General features: G+C 45.2%; 1 protein-coding gene across 2 annotated transcripts; it reads right to left on the bottom strand.

Moving 5' to 3' along the window:
- Positions 1 to 1,122: 1,122 nt before the first annotated feature.
- FADS1 (fatty acid desaturase 1) lies at positions 1,123 to 16,251 on the bottom strand. Of its 2 annotated transcripts, XM_069965706.1 has the most exons (13): positions 16,134 to 16,251; positions 15,739 to 15,983; positions 11,008 to 11,118; positions 10,724 to 10,921; positions 8,333 to 8,434; positions 7,474 to 7,602; positions 7,112 to 7,172; positions 6,949 to 7,025; positions 5,999 to 6,096; positions 3,926 to 4,022; positions 2,826 to 2,905; positions 2,625 to 2,750; positions 1,123 to 1,439 (listed from the first exon to the last, which is right to left on the bottom strand). In XM_069965706.1, the coding sequence occupies exons 2-13, from the start codon at positions 15,925 to 15,927 to the stop codon at positions 1,388 to 1,390; spliced, it is 1,320 nt and encodes a 439-aa protein (XP_069821807.1). In that variant the 5' UTR covers positions 15,928 to 15,983; positions 16,134 to 16,251; the 3' UTR covers positions 1,123 to 1,387. The 2 variants fall into 2 exon arrangements, with proteins under 2 accessions (XP_069821807.1, XP_069821806.1); XM_069965705.1 differs by having other exon boundaries at positions 15,739 to 16,251.
- Between the last annotated feature and the right edge of the window lie 4,383 nt (positions 16,252 to 20,634).

Below are 20,634 nucleotides of genomic sequence, written 5' to 3' on the forward strand. Positions count from 1 at the left end.
GTGCAAAGCTCAAACAGCAGAAAATGTTCCTGGATCATTCCTAATGATGAGGAGGGTGGGGAGGAAAGACAGAGAGGTGGTGCCAGCCTAATGCATATACAAATGTAAGCCCCGGCCGTTAGACACAGCGCTGCCGGATTGAAAGATGTTTTTATGACAATAACTGCATCCCCTGCTAAACGGACCCCAGGACAGATCTTGGATTAAAAGCAGCTATCTGAAGGTACAAGTGATTTGGGTACAGAGTCGCTTTAAGGTGCTTACTGGTAGGTTCCATCTCCACATGCATGTGCTTGGACACGCAGTGTTGCTGAAACTCCTGGAAACATGGTGCGGCCATTGGAGAATGCAAGAGGACGTGGCTTGAAATGCATGTACAGTATGTGGAAGTACGGCGTTATAATTGCACACTGTTTCCTTGCTGTAACTATAAAGGTTTTATCTGTTTATACTCGGCTATAAATCGTCCAGCCAGTGGTCAAGGAAATATTTGCAACTAATCCACCATGTGACCATCAGGTGCAGTTTTGCTGGAGTTGAGGAAGCTGTTGGCCATCCGTAAGCAGTGGCAGTTCCAGCAAGTAGGCCACACTGCCTGGTTCACATAAGCTTACCAAGTAAGAAAGCAATATAGGATCCCTGAAAATACCAATATAAAGGAGACACCCAGATATGTAAAATCCTTATCATACTGGTCTGTTGCTATAAGTCTCACTACTTCCAGTACTCAGGGGCCACATAGGGTAGGCTCTGAGTGTGCAGAAGCTAGGTGGCCGCAAATTTATTAATTGATGGTCAAGACATTTTACAAGCTATTTTTTTTTATCCCAAGAGGACAATTTAGTTCTTGATCACCAAAAGCTGAAACTCTCAAGACAGCGTGCGTTAATATTCATGTACACACAAGATCTGGTGTATAATGCCTCCATATGGCACAGTCTGCTTCTCAGGAAGAATACCTCCATAACACAGTCTGTGAAGAAGCATTCATGAACGTACAGAACAGGACCACGGATTTCTACACACACAGCTATGTGAATGAAGCCTTCCTAAGCTTTAGGGGATTTATAGTAGGAATGTGTTAGCTCCACTATAATCACCACACACCATTATAAAACACACTGCTTTCATTGTTACTTTTATAGCCAAAGTGAAACAAATGCAGGATACAAAATAGTTAGTATCTGGGGTAAAATGCATTCAGTTGTCTTTGCTTTGATGAACTGAAATTTCAGCATCAGTCCTGAAGGGTTTACAAAGAGCCGCTCCATCACACTGAGGAGCCGACACTGGAGGAATGTTCACAAAATATCCAGTCTCAATTCTACTTTTATCTCCTGTAGATTGACCGAGTAAATCCGGCAGTATTCAACAGGGGGCGCTCTCCTTACTTGTGTAGATACGCATCCAGCCAGAGTTCACCGGACTCTTGTAGAGAGCTGCAGAGAACAGAATGACCATAAATACTACAGAGAGATCCTTGACAATAAGATGATAACAAGGTGTCCATAGTCTGGTATCCCCCGGGTTTAGCTATAACCTGACAAAGTGTTCAAATTCCCTGCAGCGCCACCACAGGAGAAATATAGCATTACACAGTGTCCATTTAAGCTAATGTATGGTCTGTGTTAAGCAGGACAGGTCAGGTCCTCTAGAGCAAGAGACACTCTTGGTGCCTTCTCTCTACTTCTCTTATCTCAGAATTCCCTAATAGGATGTATGAAAGTAGGTTTTATAAACTGGAATAACCCTTTAGGCCATGTTCACATGGGGTATTAACATCGGCTATTGTTAAACTACAAGATACAGTGTGTGAACCTGGCCCTAGAGGAGATTTCCCACCAAAAACACTCTTCACCAATCCCACATGAATGGGGTCTTATGTCGCCCAACAAAGTAGGGTATCCCTAGGTTGAACCTTATTAACTATGTTACTATGATTGAATAAAGCTAAGGATGGACACGCACTACACCGTTCAACATTATGGGCCTGATCCAGATAAACAAGCACAGCCCCCTTGCTGTCATTGTCAGGCTCATAAAGGTACATGTCCAACAGCCACCCCCAGGGCGACATAGGACATGATCAGTGGGCGATCTCAGTGGTGTGACCCCCACCAATCAGACACTTATCACTGAGATGAGTGAATCACTTTGTTCCATCCCCTTCCTGCCGCTCCACCCTAGGTGCTGGGGAAAAGCTGGATCTAATCCTGGGAAACTGGGAGAAGCTTCCCAGAATTAGATCCAGCTTTTCCCCGGCATCCTAGGAGGAGCAGAGCAACGCTGACAGGCAGGCGGCTTGATGAGCGGAGCGCAGATCAAACAAAGTGATTCGCTTTGTTTACATCTGCGATTAGCTCATCTCTACTCATCACCTATCCATGTCCTGTGGAAGACGAGTGAGAGTTGTATGTTAGTAATATAATAGTAATTTTAGGACAAAGAATTGTCTAGTTCACAGGTGTCAAACTCAGGCCCTCCAGCTGTTACAAAACTACAATTCCCATCAAGCCCGGACAGCCAAAGCTAAAGCTGATGGGAGTTGTAGTTTTGCAACAGCTTGAGGGCCTAAGTTTGACACCCCTGGTCTAGTTAGTAGAAACCCCCACAAAGCCACTTACTGGACTATGTCAGCAAAGGCGGTAAACAGTGGTTTGGACTGGTATTCAATGCCATACTTCTTGCAGAGGGATCGGACTATAGGAGCAATCTTTGCGTAGTTATGCCTGGGCATTGTGGGAAATAAACTGGAGAAAGAAAATGATTGTGAAATATTAGGGTGACCATAGCCTTTTCTTTTTATTAGCTTTTTATTTACTCACTGATGCTCGATCTGGAAATTGAGATGTCCGCTAAACCAGTCATTGAAAAAAGACTTGTCCACGTTACAAGTGGCCTGCAGCTATGAGAGACAGAAAAACGGAGATGTGTGAATGCACAATAATAGATAGGATAGGATAGGATACAGTTCAGGATATAGTCCAAAGACTATGGGGGATATTTATCAAACATGGTGCAGTGGCGTAGCTACCATAGAGGCAGGGTAGGCAGTTGCAATGGGGCCCGTGCAGGAGGGGGGCCCAGGGGAGAAGGTAAAAGCATGCCCTTCTGCTTAACCCTTTGTGTACTGCAGTGTGTAAGTGACCCAGTGTTTACTTACATGCTGTAACACAAAAAATGTGCAGTGCTTTGTGTTGTACGTAGGGGAGGGGGGGGCCCTTAAAATTTTTTGCTATGGGGCCCCTATGAATCTTAGCTACGCCCCTGACATGGTGTAAAGTGAAACTGGCTCTGTTGCCCCTAGCAACCAATCAGATTCCACCTTTCATTTTCCAAAGAGTCTGTGAGGAATGAAAACTTGAATCTGATAGGTTGCTAGGGGCAACTGAGAGTTTTACTTTACATGTTTGATGAATCTACCCCCATGTACGCCATGCTTCTTCCATAGAAAGAAAGCAGTTCTCAAACCACATTTTTCAAGTTAGCTTCACCTTGAGTCAGTGTCACCGTCAATATAAAAAACTTTGGTCATGTCAGAGAGATGTCAAAAATTTTGATCGGGCCTGGACTGTTCAAAACTTTTGTTTTCTGTGACACTTTAAAACATGACTGGGAGTGTATGCCAAGCCAGAGAGCTTTCCAGAACCTTTGGTACCATAGGTGATGCTGTAATCCTGTGGTTTACGGGATGTCAGCGACACAGGACAGATTGACATCCTATTTACACAGGGAAGCATGTTATTTGTAAATATTTATATTTTTTATTTGCTAATATGTATTTTAATATGTATCGATGAAAGTAAGCTGGGATGATACTGTATAAGTATTGATGGTAAGTTAGCATTATATGCAGGAGGTCAAATAAAAATATAAAATATTGGAATTGGTTTAAAGTGGTAGTAAATTACATAGAAATGATTACCTGCGTAGACAGCCAATCTTTGTTGTCATCATAGTCTATATGCATTGGTATATGGTTCATTTGTGTCACCCAAACAAACCAGTTACTCTCAATGAATCTAAAACAAAGCAAGATCGAGGGTCATATAAACATCACTCATAAACTAATACTCTTTAACGTTTCATCCTCCAACCACAGAAACTGAAAGCTTTAGGCAAGGAGCACACACAGTAAAATAAAAGGGAAATGCAACTCATTTGAGTGAACATAAAACAATGTGTGAAAAGATTAAAAAAAATTTTGTAGTTTGCAAAAGCAGGTGGTAAATAATAAGCATGTTCATTATTTGGACAGTCGTGATCAATTACGGCTGTTATTTCAGATGGTGTGTGAATTGCTGTCCATTTTCCCATTGACTTCAATGCAACTCATTATTATATTGAAAATACAGCCTTATTATTGCTATTATTTTACCTCTATCTTACAGTGTGGGAACATAGTGTGATAAGTAACATGAGAGCATGTTATAAAAGTGGGTAAATTCTTTGGAATGCACAAAGGTTCTTTACACATTTTTTTAGACCTATCACTGGGCCCTGTCTGATCTCTAGAACTGGAAGGAGAGTCTCCTGTCAGAACAGAGCAGCGGGACATGCGTGCATTTATTCTCTATAGCAGTGATTTTCAACCTTTTTTGAGCCGCGGCACACTTTTTATACTTAAAAATCCCGGGGCACACCACCAACCAAAATGGCACAAAATAACACTAAAACAGTACATATTATACATATAGTTGATAATATAGATTCTAAATGTATTTATACTCACTCTGGGCCTGTTTTCTTCTCCCACCTGTGCTTCTCTCCTGTGCTTCTCTCCACCATACTTCTACCCCCTGCTTCTCTCCTGTGCTTCTCTCCACCATACTTCTCTCCCCCCTGCTTTTGTCCACAATACTTCTCCCCCCTACTTCTCTCCTGTGCTTCTCTCCACCATACTTCTCCCCCCTTCTTCTCTCCTGTGCTTCTCTCCCCCATGCTTCTCTCCTGTGCTTCTCTCCACCATACTTCTCTCCCCCCTGCTTCTGTCCACCATACTTCTCCCCCCTACTTCTCTCCTGTGCTTCTCTCCACCATACTTCTCCCCCCTGCTTCTCTCCTGTGCTTCCCTCCCCCATGCTTCTCTCTGTGCTTCTCTCCACCATACTTCTTTCCCCCCTGCTTCTCTCCACCAAACTTCTCTCCCCCCTGCTTCTCTCCGCTGTTTCTCTCCCCCATCCCCATGTTTTCTCCCCCCTGTTTCTCCCCCATCCCCATGTTTCTCTCCCTGTCTCTCCCCCCGTTTCTCCCCCATGCTTCTCTCCCCCATCTCCATGTTTCTCTCCCCCATCCCCAGGTTTCTCTCCCCCATTGTTTTCTCCTGTTTCTCTTCCCCATCCCCAGGTTTCTCTCCCCCCCTTCCTCCTCACCTCCTCCAAGATGGTCGCCGCTACTGTTCGCCTCACCTACTGGCCGCCCGTAGGGCCTGGACGTGCTCCTTCAATCAGCGGGGGCCGTAGCGCACACGTTGATTGGATGCGTGCATCACGGCCCGCCGCAGCGCACCACACTCCCGGTCTCTGCTAATTGGATAGGAGGAGCACGTCCGGGCGCTACAGGCGGCCAGTAGGTGAGGTGGACAGCAGCAGCAGGGCGATCTGCAGGGGCACCATAGTTTGGGGAACTTTCCCCGCGGCACACCCGACCATGTGTTGCGGCACACTGGTTGAAAATCACTGCTCTATAGGGACTGGGGACATGGTGGGGTGACAAACATGTGTCAAGAGATTCAGGTCCTCGTTCTCAGGATTGGTCGGGGTCCCAGGAGATAAACCTCCACAATTAGCTTGTTATTCCCCTATCCTATAGTTTGGGTATAACAAGTTAAAATGGGAATACCCCTATATATCTGATATTGGTGATCATAGATTTCTAGAATCTCAAGTATTAGTTCAATGCTGAATATGGCAGAAATGTAAAGATGTAGCAAATCTTGAACCGTATATAGATTTAATAAACAGGAACCTAAGAACCAAGTCTTCCAGTGAACACTTACCTGACTAACATGAAGAGACTGATGGTGCCACCAATTCCAATCAGAGGAATGTATGTCATGCCAAATCTTATATAGAATGAGATCATCCAGGCCAGATCCTGAGGAAGAAATGGAAACAGAGAAATTCTCTAGTTGCTTTTTGGGAAGTAATTAACTTTGTTTCTCCCTAAAACATTTTCCATGATGGCAAGGCAAGATGGCCACCTATTAACAGGACACCTTAGAAACCTCCAGTGATGTCACTGCCCAGGAAACACCTGATGAAGAAATGGCAGGATCTCCTCTTCTCCTCCCCCTCCTTCCTACCGAGCAATGATACTGCAGACAACCACAGGAAGACTAGTTTCCCTGGAGAAACTCTTACGATGTAATTGTCCATATATGAACAGTTACATCATTGGAATTTCCCCAAGATTCTGCCAGGGAGTGGGCATTTATGCCACTGTATACTTATACAGTGGGATCAGGGCCGGCCCACAGCACCTCTTGGGGCCCAGAGAGGAAGAGGGGCCCGGTATTCTAATGTTCAGCCCTCTCACTGTAGTGCTGGATGAGTGCTAAACATCAGAAGAAACAGTAGACGGAGCAGGACCTGCAGAGAGAGAGAGAGAAAAGGGTGAAGGACCTGATCACATGACCTGAAGGTCCTCTACCCTACATTGTGGAAAGCAGCCTGACAGAGAGCTGTAAGTGCTGTGTGAGTGTGTCAGTGTCAATAATGTGTGTGTGTTTGTGTATGTAAGTGGGGTGTCAAGTGATTGTGTACAGTGTGTGGATGAGGGGCCCACTAAGGCTCTGCTCCCCGAGGGCTCACAAAAACCTAGAGCCAGCCCTGAGTGGGATACGCTAGAAGTCCTCCTAACATATATATCTACAGTGGAATACATGGCTGTAACCAGCTGATGGCAAACTCAGTCACAAAACATCTACTAACTACAATTAAAACCTACCGCCCACTGCTTGCGTTGTACCACAAAGTAGAAGATATACCACTGGAAATAAAGTGGAATAAGTGCTGGAGGACCAACTAAAGAAGAAACAAATGATAGTGTAACAAATCAGGGTCTGGACTGTAACGTCCACATCTTCAGGTCCAAAGAATCAGATACTCACTCAGGAAGAAATACTTGTGCTGGTGGTTGTATGGCATGTATTTCTTCTTTTTAACTCCAAGCTGTAAAAAATTGACAGAGAGGATTGTTATGTGTTAATAAAAGACCAAGATAATCTGGATTACTGTCACAGTACTGCGACATCTGGCATACAATTCAGGGCTGGAACAGGAATAGTGGTAACAATCCCTTTGTCTGCTGAGTGAATGGAGCGCCTTATCAGATACTTATCAAATATCCGTGGATAGGGGAAAAGTATAAAAATTATTAGGATAACCCCTTTAAGAAACGGATAGGCAAGTTCTGAACAGTGATCCTATTATTTTCAGTAAATATGGAGGGGACCATAAAATGTGTACTCACTTCTACCGATAGCTTCTTGCCCAGTGCAAATAAAAGAGGGTGCATGTTAATATCAGGGTCTTTACGGAAGCAGTTGGGTTTGGCATGATGCTGGAAGTGTAAGTGATTCCACCAGCTGGCAGGAGCGCCCTAAGTGTAAAAGGATGGGACATAAAAGTTATAAAACACCACCTTCATCTTAAAAAAAATGGTTGTAATAAAGTCAAATCTTAATAAACTTGTACGCAGGATTCAGTGGGACTGAGCATCCAGTCAAAGAGGGATGCCAGTATATACTGTAGTGTGCTGTCAGTTCAGTTCAAGGTTATTCTTGCATATTCATGTTTATTCTGCAGGACTCACAGTGGTCTACTGCACATATACATGCAGAACATAGGCCAAAATGAATCACTAGTTGACTACATACAGGCCACTATACTCAATGAACCCTCTAGATCAGTGCTTCTCAAACTGTGAGGTGGGCCTAACCAGTGAGGTGCCCCCTAGTTGTTGATGAGGCCCAGCTAAGGAGCCCGTTTTTTACAAAACTAACTATGGTCTGCACAGTCCTCTAAAATCTCCATTTTAGCAACATTATTAATTGATTTTGTATTGCTTTATTAGTATATAGAGCTTGGGAGATGGATGAAAGGCAGCCCTAGCAGTATTTTCAGCTTTTAAATGGACTTTCACCACAGATGGTGAGGCCCGGCATCCTCTTAGTCAGTCTAGTGAGGCCCAGGCTTTGCCTTGGTCTGTTGGGTGAGGCTCCAGTAGAAATAGTTTGAGAAGCACTGCTCTACAGTACGCTGTAACATTTCTTTTTGACAAGATTTCAAGTTGTATCAAGTCACAATATGAACAGCCTCTTAGTTCTTACCTTTAGTTGTCCAATCACAAATTTATGCACCAGGTGATTCCATTTTGATTTACTGAAAACTGATAGGTGGCCAAAGTCATGCTGCAACCACCCAGCCTGTGCCTGCGACAAATGAAAAATAAAGGGCTATGAAGACTTGATTGGGTTGTGTTATGCTGGGTTCTCACATAGTGGGAAATTTATTAAGGGTTTCGCGCCTATTTTTAGGTGAATAATTGGGTTTTTCACCCATTTTTGGCCTTAGTTCTATTAATAAACCAGTATTCGACAGGCGAATATTTTTTAGATGCAACTTTTTTTTAATCTGCCTGTTTTGAGTATTTACCCAAAAGTTCACATAATCCGGTATTAGCGCCCAATTTATCATTTGCAACTTTTTAAAAAGTCGCACAAACAGGTTCAAGCCTATGTCTGGTCAGTACCAGGTAAATATAATTGCACAATTTTTGCGACTTTTTTTTTTAGACTTTTTATTTAGATGCATTCACTATGGCAGTGCTACATTTTAATAAATCAGTCACAAGATATTGGAACAAAATACACACCAATCACCATTAGAATAGTCACACACATTAGACTCCTTAATAAATGTGAGTTTTTAAATAATAGCAATTTACAAATCTGTATAATTTTCTGACACCAGTTGATTTAAAAAAAAGTTTTTTCTCTGGAGTACCCCTTTAACGACATGTGAGCGTACACTCCCTGCATTGATTGTTGTGCATGGCTCATTGCTGTAAGACAAGCCATGTGTCTCAGTCAATCAAAAACTGGGGAGGGGAGCAAGAGTGGGGCATCCTGTGACTACACACAGCCATTTTGATACCTGAGCTTGAATTATGATCTCAAAGCGACTCTGTACCCACAATCTGCCCCCCCCCTAAACTACTTGTACCTTTGGATATTTTTTTTCAATCCAAGATCTGTCCTGGGGTCTGTTCAGCAGGTGATGCAGTTATTGTCCTAAAAAACAACTTTTAAACTTGCAGCCCTGTGTCAAATTGGCGTGGCCTACAGTGTTTGTGCCCTAGACCTGCACCGCCTCTTCGTCCCTCCTCCCAACCCTCTTCACCATTAGACAAAAAAGAAGGAGACAGCGCTCCATGGCGAGGATCAACCAGATAAAACGAAGGAGAGGAAAAACAAGGTAACCCTCACCTGGTAAGGTTGTGCTAGCTAGGAGGCACAACACTCAGAAGCACATGTGAGACAGACCGCAGCCACTCCCGATATCCTCCAGGGATCAATAGATCAACGATTCCTCCAACCACAAACACACGGGTGTGAGGGCGCAGGTCCAACAAAAAAAATAAAAATAAATAAAACTAGAAAATATATATATAAAATTTATTAAAAGACTCAACGCGTTTTGGAACCGCTCCGGGTCCTTTCTCAAGAGTCATGGAGATAGAACTAACAAACAATCAATTTAACAAATGGACTATTTTTCTGTATAAATTGATTGTCTGTTAGTTTTATCTCCATGACTCTCGAGAAAGGAGCGGTTCCGAAACGCATTGAGTCTTTTAATAAATTTTATATTTTCTAATTTTATTTATTTTTATTTTTTTTGTTGGACCTGCGCCCTCACACCCATGTGTTTGTGGTTGGAGGAATCGTTGCTCTTCACCATTAGGAACGCCCCAGGCAGGATTTCTCCTAGTCATCACTTGTCTGAACACTGCACATGTGCTGGATAGTTAAGGCATCTGTGCAGTGTTTAGACAAGTGATGAGTAGAAGAAATTCCTAATGGTGATGAAGGCGGGGAGGAGGGACGGAAAGGCGGTGCAGGCCTAAGTCATAGACACTCTAGAACACACCAATTTGACACAGGGCTGCATGTTTTTTTTAGGACAATAACTGCATCACCTGCCAAATGGACCCCAGGAAAAATCTTGGATTAAAAGCAGCTATCCGAAGGTACAAGTGGTTTGGGGTGGGCAGATTGTGGGTACGCTTTAAAGGGGTTATCTAGGATTAGAAAAAAATCACAGCTACTTGGAGACACAACGCCACCCCTGTCCCAGGTTGTGTGTGGTATTGCAATTTAGCTCCATTCACTTCAATGGAACTGAGCATAAAATCACATCCAAACTCCTGAAAGGGGCTGTTTCTAGAAGAAAGCAGCCATGTTTTTTTAGGCCTGGACAATGCCTTTAAGCTGACAGATCCTCATTAAAAGGAGTTGCACATCTGCTCTGAGTTGCAGAAAATCAGCAGCAGATCCATAGTGTGTAAAGGTACACTTAATCTCTTAGGGACAAGGAATATCCTGTTTTTCTAATCTAATAAAACTGATTATATTAGATTACAGTAGGTCTACAGGGATATTCCCATCACAGACAAATCTTAGCTTACTGTGGGATGTATACTTGGTCTCAGCACCTACCTGGACTGTGCCAAGCAGCATAGCTGTGATAAGGAATGGAATAAGAGACGGCCCAAAATAACTAAGATTCAGCCAGGCGAGGGCATCTATTAGCAGGATGTGCAGGAGCACGCCAAAGAAAAATAATTTATTGGGTTTTAGGAGACCCATCTGCTCCACAGTGGAGCGCAGGGTGCGGAATTCATCCACTAGAGCAGCCTATAAGAGAGAGAAGAAATACAGCAATTATGGGTAAAGACGGACAAATTACAGGGCACGCACACTTTATCATGTGGTAGACTTACATTCTTGCTGGGCTCCACACAAGGCTGCCCGGGCGCCAGCTCCCCGATCAGAAGACACTTCATATGCTTCTGTACCAGCTCCTTATCAATGTGGAATGCAGTGAAGGGATCCTGGGTAGGAGACAGTCACTCAGATAAACAGAATACACAGATAAAACTCATCCACACTGTCTATTTTATTACCCATGTGGCATTTATTGCATTATTAAAGGGACAACGAACCTAAACTATATCTTACTTCCATTTGGATTCAATCTGTTGTTCACAGTTATCAGCCATTTCCGGCCCGACACATGGTGAATTTACTAATAGAAAGTATGGTGTAATGTCTGCCTCTATTAATGCTAATAAAAATAATAATAATTGTTTGTATAGCGCCAGCAGACTCAACATACTACTACTGTAGTCTATACTATACCACACTTATAACATTCATGCCTACTAGGGTATATTGTATATGGACATTATAGAGACCCCTCTATAAGACAGACGGGAGATCTGCTAACAGAGGGCTTATATGGCCCCCAACTATTATGTGTCATTCATAATACTAATACTGTATATGCTTATATAGGCACAAAGGTCTGTTGGACTGTTCCATTGCACTCCCTATAGCTATACTCCTGCCAGTGACAGTGGCACAGGAAGTCGCTACACTCCATATGTTTCCATATGTTCCCTTCACAAGCAATTCAATGTACCATGCAATACCGGTTTCTATTGCCAAGCTTAGTATAAAACATATATTCTTTATTCTGCCCTCAACGCGGTAAGACGTTTCCTCCCTAGTGGCATTCTTAGCCAGCACAGAAGAGGTTAACCTGTGCTGGATGTGTATGCTTGGTCACAGTAAGCAGGCCCCACCTCTGGGGATACAGAGGAGATGCTAGTGGCGGGAGGGAGTGGGCTGAGCAGACAGTGGAGCCACAGCGCTGCACCAATCCTGAGGCCGGATACTACAGCCACCTGACACTGTGCACAATGTAGCAGCCAGGCTCAGTAAGGACAGCAGGAAGAGGTTAATAGCAACTGCAGCCCGCAGTCACTGTACTCTGTGAACCCCCTACTACTTACTATTATTATTATAGGAAATACTGCATGTATGGCAAATGTGTGGAGAGATAGCTACACAGAATGACGCACAATACAGAGAATCATAAAAAAAAGTACTAATTTATATCTAAAAAGATTTAGGAAAACAACCGTGATGATCTAAAGCAGGGATAGGGAACCCTGGCTCTCCAGCTGTTGCAAAACTACAACTCCCATCATGCCTGGGCAGCCTAAGCTTTTCATGGGTGTCAAACTCAGGCCCTCCAGCTGTTACAAAACTATAAAGCTTTAGCTGCCCAGGCATGATGGGAGTTGTAGTTTTGTAACAGCTGGAGAGTCAAGGTTCCCTACCCCTGATCTAAAGTAAACATGATGTTAAATGACTGAAATCTCCACAGGTACATAGTCACATAGCACAGGACCACAGCACTGAGGTCATCACTGGATGAGTGGCCAGGAGCTACCAATCAGTTTTATTTCATTTTGTAAGTGCTGGTACTTAATCACAGCAGTGAGCTAGGTAGAAACTACAATTCCCATCATGCCTGGACAATCAAAGCTTTGCTTTGGCTGTCTAGGCATGATGGGAATTGTAGTTTTGCAACAGCTGGAGGGCCAAAGGTTCCCCATCCTATCTATCTATCTATCTATCCATCAGTTCTATGGAGCCTTTCTCAAGCATAAAGTAAGTGGGCATTGTCACAGCAAATTTGCATATACTTAAGTATAATACACATTACCTAATGATATGTAAATCTGCTGTGCCGTCACTATGCTATAAATGCACACGTGTATGCTCACTTACTTTATGCTTCAGAAGGTTCCACACTGGAGCAGAAACGTTTTACCTTGTAACGCTTATTAATGGAATAAACATTGTTTGATTCCACAAACTTCAGGAGGACTACAGGACGTTGTCTCCTCTAAATACTGAGAAGCTTGGTCTCCTCTCCAAACCTGTATACACCAAGTTTTTGTTATTCTCTGAGCGGTGCACTATCTATCTATCTATCTATCTATCTATCTATCTATCTATCTATCTATCTATCTATCTATCTATTATCTATCTCCTATCTATTATCTATCTATCTATCTGTTATCTATCTATTATCTATCTCCTATCTATTATCTATCTCCTATCTATCTATCTATCTATTTCCTATCTATCTATCTATCTATCTATCTATCTATCTTCTATCTATTTATCTATCTCCTATCTATCTATCTATCTATCTATCTATCTATCTATCTATCTATCTTCTATCTATTTATCTATCTCCTATCTATCTATCTATCTATCTATCTATCTAATCTATTTATCTATCTCCTATCTATCTATCTATCTATCTATCATCTATTTATCTATCTATCTATTATCTATCACCTACCTATCTATCTATCTATCTATCTATCTATCTATCTATCTATCTATCTTCTATCTATCTATTATCTTTCATCTATCTATCCATCTATCATCTATCTATCTATCTATCTATCTATCTATCTCCTATCTATCTATCTATCTATCTTCTATCTATCTATTATCTTTCATCTATCTATCCATCTATTATCTATCTATCTCTCTCCTATCTATCTATCTATCTATCTATCTATCTATCTATCTATCTATCCATCTATTATCTATCTATCTCTCTCCTATCTATCTATCTATCTATCTATCTATCTATCTATCTATCTATCTATCTATCTATCTATCTATCTTCTATCTATCTATTATCTTTCATCTATCTATCTATCTATCTATCTATCTATCTATCTATCTATCTATCTATCTCCTATCTATCTATCTATCTATCTATCACTATCATTCACCTATTAAAATATTATCTATTTCTCTCTCTATTATAGCTATTGCTATATTGTTTATTATTTATCTGTTTATCACTATATCATTTTGGATACAGAATTTCTTCTACCGTGTTTCCAAGAAAATAAGACAGTGTTTTATATTAATTTATGCTCCCAAAGATGCGCTATGTCTTATTTTCAGGGGATGTCTTATTTTCCCATGAAGAATTCACAAAAAAAGAACATTTATTATCACAAACCAGCATAACCAGACATGACCCGGTTGGCGGCGGGGGTCTTAGATTTGGGGGTGCCTTATTTTCAGGGGGTTGCCTTATTTTAAGCTCTCCTGTAAATCCTCTACTATGTCTTATTTTTGGGGAAGCAGGGTATGTGCTGTGTCTATTTATCTATCTCTTGCTCTCTACACATATTTCAACGCATCAATGCAAAAATTACAAAAAAAAAACAAACTCTAAGCAGGTAATTCAATAGCATTCTTTCCTCTAATGTAGCACAGGGGCCTTGAGCCTTGGGTGTGACTTCTGTAGCCCCTGCGGGTACATGACTACAAATACTGCATATCTACCAGAAAACAAGAAGAACGCTAATGTTGCCACCAGGCAGTTGTCTCTATGGTGACTCCTGTCAGGTCCATTATCTGGTGTGTCATATAAGCACATTGTTTCAGTTGGCCTCAGCTTCCTGACCTCATCGCACCATATTGTTCTAATCTACTGCATTATTTTTTTCAAGGTGACATAATCAGTCAGGAGATTTCAATAATACATGGTAAATATGCAGGTCCTCTGCTTAGAGTGCGCTTGCTGATCTAATAGCAGACACGTCGGGGACATATAAAGCTACAGATCTATTCATAGATGAGTGTGAATCACTCTATTAGATGCACTCTCCCCAATCCCCATTCTTGTCATTGGTGGGGGTCCCATCAGTTAAACTCCCACCATCAGATACTAACTACCTAACCTGTGGATAGGTGATAAATTATAATCCTGGGATAATTTCTTTAAGTTGGATGATACTGTTAGAATCCAACAATGGCCTAATGTGTATGGGCACAGCCTGATAGTCCCCTGCTATTAGAGACAACAATGTTAGATCCTCGGGGGTGTGACTTACCACTCATAGGCTCAAATGCTAATTCTGCAACAGGTCCCCTATCTTTTATTTGTCATCAATAATACTGGTGTCTTCTTATATGGCAGAGGGGCCTATGCCCTCCCTCAGGGCCAAGGTGCGACCACTACCTCTGCACCCTCTATAGCAGGGATGGGGAACCTTCCGCCCTCCAGCTGTGGCAAAACTTCAATTCCCATCATGCCTGGACAGATAAAGCTTTAGCTGTTCAGTCATGATGGGAATTGTAGTTTTGCAACAGCTGGAGGGAAGAATGTTTCCCATCCCTGCCCTATAGCTACAGCCCTGTCAATCCTATATTGGGTTTAGCAGCATGAGACATGTCTGACAGCCACCTACCCTCCTCTCCCTATGGCAAGGCAAATTCACCATAAACCAAGAAAGGGACATCAGAGCTGAGTGCATAGTGTGAATGAGGCCTTAAGACTGAAAAGTAGAAAGTCGTTTGATTTACATTGGAAATCGGGGACTTGATAAATGTAGGGCCCCCCGGACAGTTTCTATGGCACTGTTTCTTAACTTGTGGCTCTTTGGCTTGTATGCCCCGGCAGCAGAATCTGAGACCTTTGGCTGTCAAAGCATGATGGGAGTTGTAGTGTTCGCACCAGCTGGAGATTTGCATTGACATTGATCTACGGACATGTATAACATTTGAGAAAATGAATGTGTCAATCAGCTGAAGAATGGATAGGAGACTATGACAACACTTACGGTAGCATCTTGGCCGGCATAGTGGCTGATGACTCTGGATCCGCCAGGGTGTCTATAGCAGAACCTTGTGATGTCGTAGACTTTGCGGTTGATGACCAGCCATCGCTCCTCACGTGTGCTGCGCTTCTGGACGTCTTCCCAGGTATAGTAGTGGGGTTCCCCTCCAGGAGCCGGAGCTGTGTCAGCCATGACAGTCTCTAGGCACCTTTCCTACAATCTCTATGCACCTCTCCTATAATGGGACACTGTATAATAATCAGACTAAGCTACAGCTCATTCATAGTCTGTACACACATATACAGGTCACATGACAAGCTCCCTGACCCCCCCGTACACGTCACTGCATCCCCACAGCCTCTGAGCATCCGCCCCCACGCTCTAGGAGTCCCCCATACCGTATACAGCGCCGTATGCACGCCTCCACCTGCCGCTATAGCCCTCAGTGTCCGCCGCTCTCCCGTCCCACCGCCCGGCTAGAAAGCTCTGAGCTTCAGCACCAGCTGTTCTTGGACTGCGGACACATGACACGCCCATCCTGCCATCTATTGGTTCTGGCACTAGCCTATCAAACTCCCACTTTCCATTATGCCCTCCCCCTCTCTATGATTGGCTGGACCGTAGTGACTGTATCACCGCTTCCACCTATCCCCATACAAGTCATTCACTTTGAAGGACCCGCTTATTCATGAAAACCCGTTATATCAAATCTGTATAAATCAAACTTTATTAAAACGGGCAATTACAAGATATTACGTAATTGCGGCGACCAGCAGGTGGCAGTGTTACTTACTTAGCTGATGTTTAGAATAACGTGCTGTGGTGCAGCCGGTTCCAATGCAGGCTACACCTTATATCGGACGTCGAGGGGCGCTCCTGCCATGCCTCAGGCGGCGCCCCCTGCTGCTGGAAGGAGGGCTGCAGGGCCGGAGCCTACTTGGGGGGCTGACCGGGCTGCCGACTGGGGGATCTCCTGTAGGGGGAAGCAAGCTTATGGGGGGAGCAACTTGCAGGAGGGAAGCTTACGTGGGAGGGGAGAAGCTGCCCACTGGGGACATACCTACAGGTTGGATGCCTATATAAAGGGGGACTGCCTGCTGGGAGATTAACTACAGGGGAATTACCTGCTTGATGAGTATTACCATAAGGACTACCTACCTACAAGGGGTCACCTACAGGGGGTACTAACTACCAGGGGTTGCCTAACTACTATATGGAGGCTTAGGTGTGGTATAACTAATACCTGGAAGCAGGGCCGTTTCTTGCACCGGGCGGGCCGGGCAACGGCACGGGGCGCCGAGAGTTAGGGGGCGCTGGGGGCTCCCCCTGGACCTCACACAGCCTGGGTTGGATAGCGCACCACGCGCCCCCAGACCGTCGCCCGGCATCTCGCCCCCCCCGATCTGTCAGATGAGCGGCACGGGACGCTCATGTGAGCGACAATCCCGTCCGCAGCTGCCGCGACCGCGCTCATGTGACTTGTCCCGGCCTTCCCTGCGCCTCACCTACTGCCCGCACTCCTCCAATCAGCGCAGAGCGGGAGCGTGGGGCCGCTGCGGCCGGCCGTGGTGCACGCAGCCAATCAACGTGTTCGCCACGGCCAGCTGCAGCGGCCCCACGCTCCCGCTCTGCGCTGAGCGCGGTCGCGGCAGCTGCGGACGGGATCTGACAGACCGGGGGGGGGGGGGGGTGTCAGGGGTATAGTGTGTGGAGGGGAAGGGGCAGGGGTATAGTGTGCGGAGGGGGGGAGGGGTCAGGGGTATAGTGTGTGGAGGGGGGTCAGGGGGATTGTGTGTGGAGGAGGGGGGGTTAGGGGGTATAGTGTGTGGAGAAGGGGGGTCAGGGGGGATAGTGTGTGGGTCAGGGGGGATAGTGTGTGAAGGAGGGGGGTCAGGGGAGATAGTGTGTGGAAGAGGGGGGTCAGGGGGAATAGTGTGTGGAGGAGGGGGGGTCAGGGGGGATAGTGTGTGGAGGAGGGGGGTCAGGGGGGATAGTGTGTGGAAGAGGGGGGTCAGGGGGAATAGTGTGTGGAGGAGGGGGGGTCAGGGGGGATAGTGTGTGGAGGAGGGGGGTCAGGGGGGATAGTGTGTGGAGGAGGGGGGGTCAGGGGGGATAGTGTGTGGAGGAGGGGGGTCAGGGGAGATAGTGTGTGGAAGAGGGGGGTCAGGGGGAATAGTGTGTGGAGGAGGGGGGGTCAGGGGGGATAGTGTGTGGAGGAGGGGGGTCAGGGGGGATAGTGTGTGGAGGAGGGGGGGTCAGGGGGGATAGTGTGTGGAGGAGGGGGGTCAGGGGGCATAGTGTGTGGAGGAGGGGGGATAGTGTGTGGAGGAGGGGGGGTCAAGGGGGATAGTGTGTGGAGGAGGGGGGTCAGGGGGCATAGTGTGTGTGTGGGGGGGTTAGGTGTGTGTTGATAGTGTGTGTGTTGGGGGGGGGGGCGAATGGCGTAGTGTGTATGTGTGTGTGTGTGGGGGGGGGCGCTTTTATCAAGATTCGCCCTGTAGTCAAAATTACCTAGAAACTGCCCTGCCTGGAAGCTCAGAATGGGTCTAACTACTCAATGGGAGCACTGAGGGAGCCTAAATACTATGTGGGGGCACACAGGGGACCTGCTTACTATATGCACCCGAGCAGGGAACCTAAAATGTCTCTGGTAGATTCAGAAGAGAGAGTCAGGGCTTGGGCTGGATGGAAAAAAGAAAGGAAAGTGAGCGATAAGAGAACATGTTAGCTGTGAGGCACTGGTTATAATTCACTGTTTCAAATACCAGTCTGTAGGAGCATCTGTGTATACACAAACACACAACAACAACAAAACTATCACAGTTGCCAACAGTCCTGGTTTTGTTGGGACTTTCCCCATTTTGAGGAGACAGTTCTGGCGAAATAATGTCCCAGGAAGCCCTATATAGCACTATATATAGCTCATGAGCAGCCCCCTGAAAGAAAAAGATTTTCACTGGATAACCCCTTTAAAGGGAACCAATCAGCATGATCCCGTGCAGGAGACACAGCAGCCATGTCTGCAGCGGTACCTTCTATCCGTCTGTGACTAGTCACAGCTCTCGGCCTGTCAGTGCGCTGTGTGGGAAAGACTGAAAGGCAGAGAGACATGTTAGTCACCTTGCGTTTTTCATGGATATAAATATAATGCTGCAAACCCAGCTGGTATGGTAGGGGAGCTGTGCAGGAGGTGTTTTTGGTGCAGCTGGGAACTTTAAAGTGAATGTATTACTAGTACATCGCTTTTTAGTGTATAACATAAATAGACTGGTGGCGCAGGGATGCCTTTTTTTGAGGCAGGCCCTCTGGCCCCCAGTGTGATAGTCTCCCCTCTGTGATGCAATTCCATTAGAATCAATGGAGCTGCGTCTGGGGGGTGTATCATCACTGGCCGGTACTTGGTTATAGACCCGCGTCGTGCACAGGAACCGGCCAGCGGGTCAAAAAAGGACTTTGGCACCGGCATCCCCGCAACGGTGCCGATTTGGTCATGTAAAAAACAAAGATACTGTGTACTAGAGGTACATTCGCTTTAACTATAAGCACTCCTATTCAGCTCTTATAGTTACATTTTAACCATAAGCGCTCATTAGGAGTGCTTGTAGTTAAAAGGGATATTCTGCTCAGAATTAACTTTTAACATCTCCCCGGTGAACGATCCCACCTCCACTTTAGAGACAGTCTGTCTGGAAGTGGAGGCAGGATTGTTTTACTGGGGACTGGAGATGACGTTGGAGGACACTTGGGAAGTGCAGAGACGTAAGAATAGGCAGTTTGTTATGTTCTCTGCCTGGGCAGCAACAAATTAAAAGTTAATTCTGAGTAGAATACACCTTAAAGGGGTTGTCCGGCGATAAAAAATTATTCACAGAATAACACACATTACAAAGTTATACAACTTTGTAATGTATGTTATGTCTGTGAATGGCCCCCTTCCCCGTGTCCCACCACCCCCACCCGTGTACCCGGAAGTGTGGTGCGCTATACATTACCTGTCACGTGCCGACCACGGTCTCCGATCCTCAGCAGTGACGTCTTCTTCGGGAGGCCGGCGGATCTTCCCGAGTGCCAGCCGCCCTCTGCAGCGTCATCCGAAGCTCAGCCGCGATTGGCTAAGCATAACTGTGCTCAGCCAATCGCGGCTGAGCGGCTGATGACGCGGCCACGTCATCAGCTGCTCAGCCGCGATTGGCTGAGCACAGTTATGCTCAGCCAATCGCGGCTGAGCTTCGGATGACGCTGCAGAGGGTGGCCGGCACTCGGGAAGATCCGCCGGCCTCCCGAAGAAGACGTCACTGCTGAGGATCGGAGACCGTGGACGACACGAGATGCGGTGAGTATAATGCACCACACTTCCGGGTCTAGCGTGGGTGGGGGGAAACACGGGGAAGGGGGCCATTCACAGACATAACATACATTACAAAGTTGTATAACTTTGTAATGTGTGTTATTCTGTGAATAATTTTTTATCGCCGGACAACCCCTTTAAGGCTATGTTCACACTATGTATATGTCCGGCTGTAGTTCGTACGTGGCCAGACATGTGCGGCTGAAACTACGGCCGTGTTAAAAATAGACATGCGGGCGAATTGCGAACATACGCCCGTAGTATAGCTATGCTTCCTAGCTTGTTTCAAAGCGGTCTGAAGCAGGTCATTTACTTGGAAATCTTCGCCCAGCCCAGTAAACCTCACAGAACCTTTTAATATAAAAATCAAGTTTGATTTGGCTGAAATAAGTACTCCGTACGGGGCCGCGTTGAAATCCACGGCCGTGAGTTGGAACATTTCCGGCCTCAAACAATGGTCTGGTTCTTTTTTCACTGCGCCATATACGATCCGGCCGTAGGCTCATACATAGTGTGCATTGCGCGGCCGTATATCGTATACTTTCAAGCGC

This window comes from Dendropsophus ebraccatus, chromosome 4 (genome assembly GCF_027789765.1).
Source record: "Dendropsophus ebraccatus isolate aDenEbr1 chromosome 4, aDenEbr1.pat, whole genome shotgun sequence".
NCBI classification, from domain to species: Eukaryota; Metazoa; Chordata; class Amphibia; order Anura; family Hylidae; genus Dendropsophus; species Dendropsophus ebraccatus.

Coding starts and splice junctions, on each gene's coding strand:
- FADS1 (XM_069965706.1), bottom strand. CDS start 15,927: ATGGCTGACACAGCTCCGGCTCCTGGAGGGGAACCCCACTACTATACC. Junction 10,922..11,007: donor GTGTGGAGCCCAGCAAGAAT/GTAAGTCTACCA, acceptor TCTCTCTTATAG/GCTGCTCTAGTGGATGAATT. Junction 4,023..5,998: donor AGTCTCTTCATGTTAGTCAG/GTAAGTGTTCAC, acceptor GCTTTGTTTTAG/ATTCATTGAGAGTAACTGGT.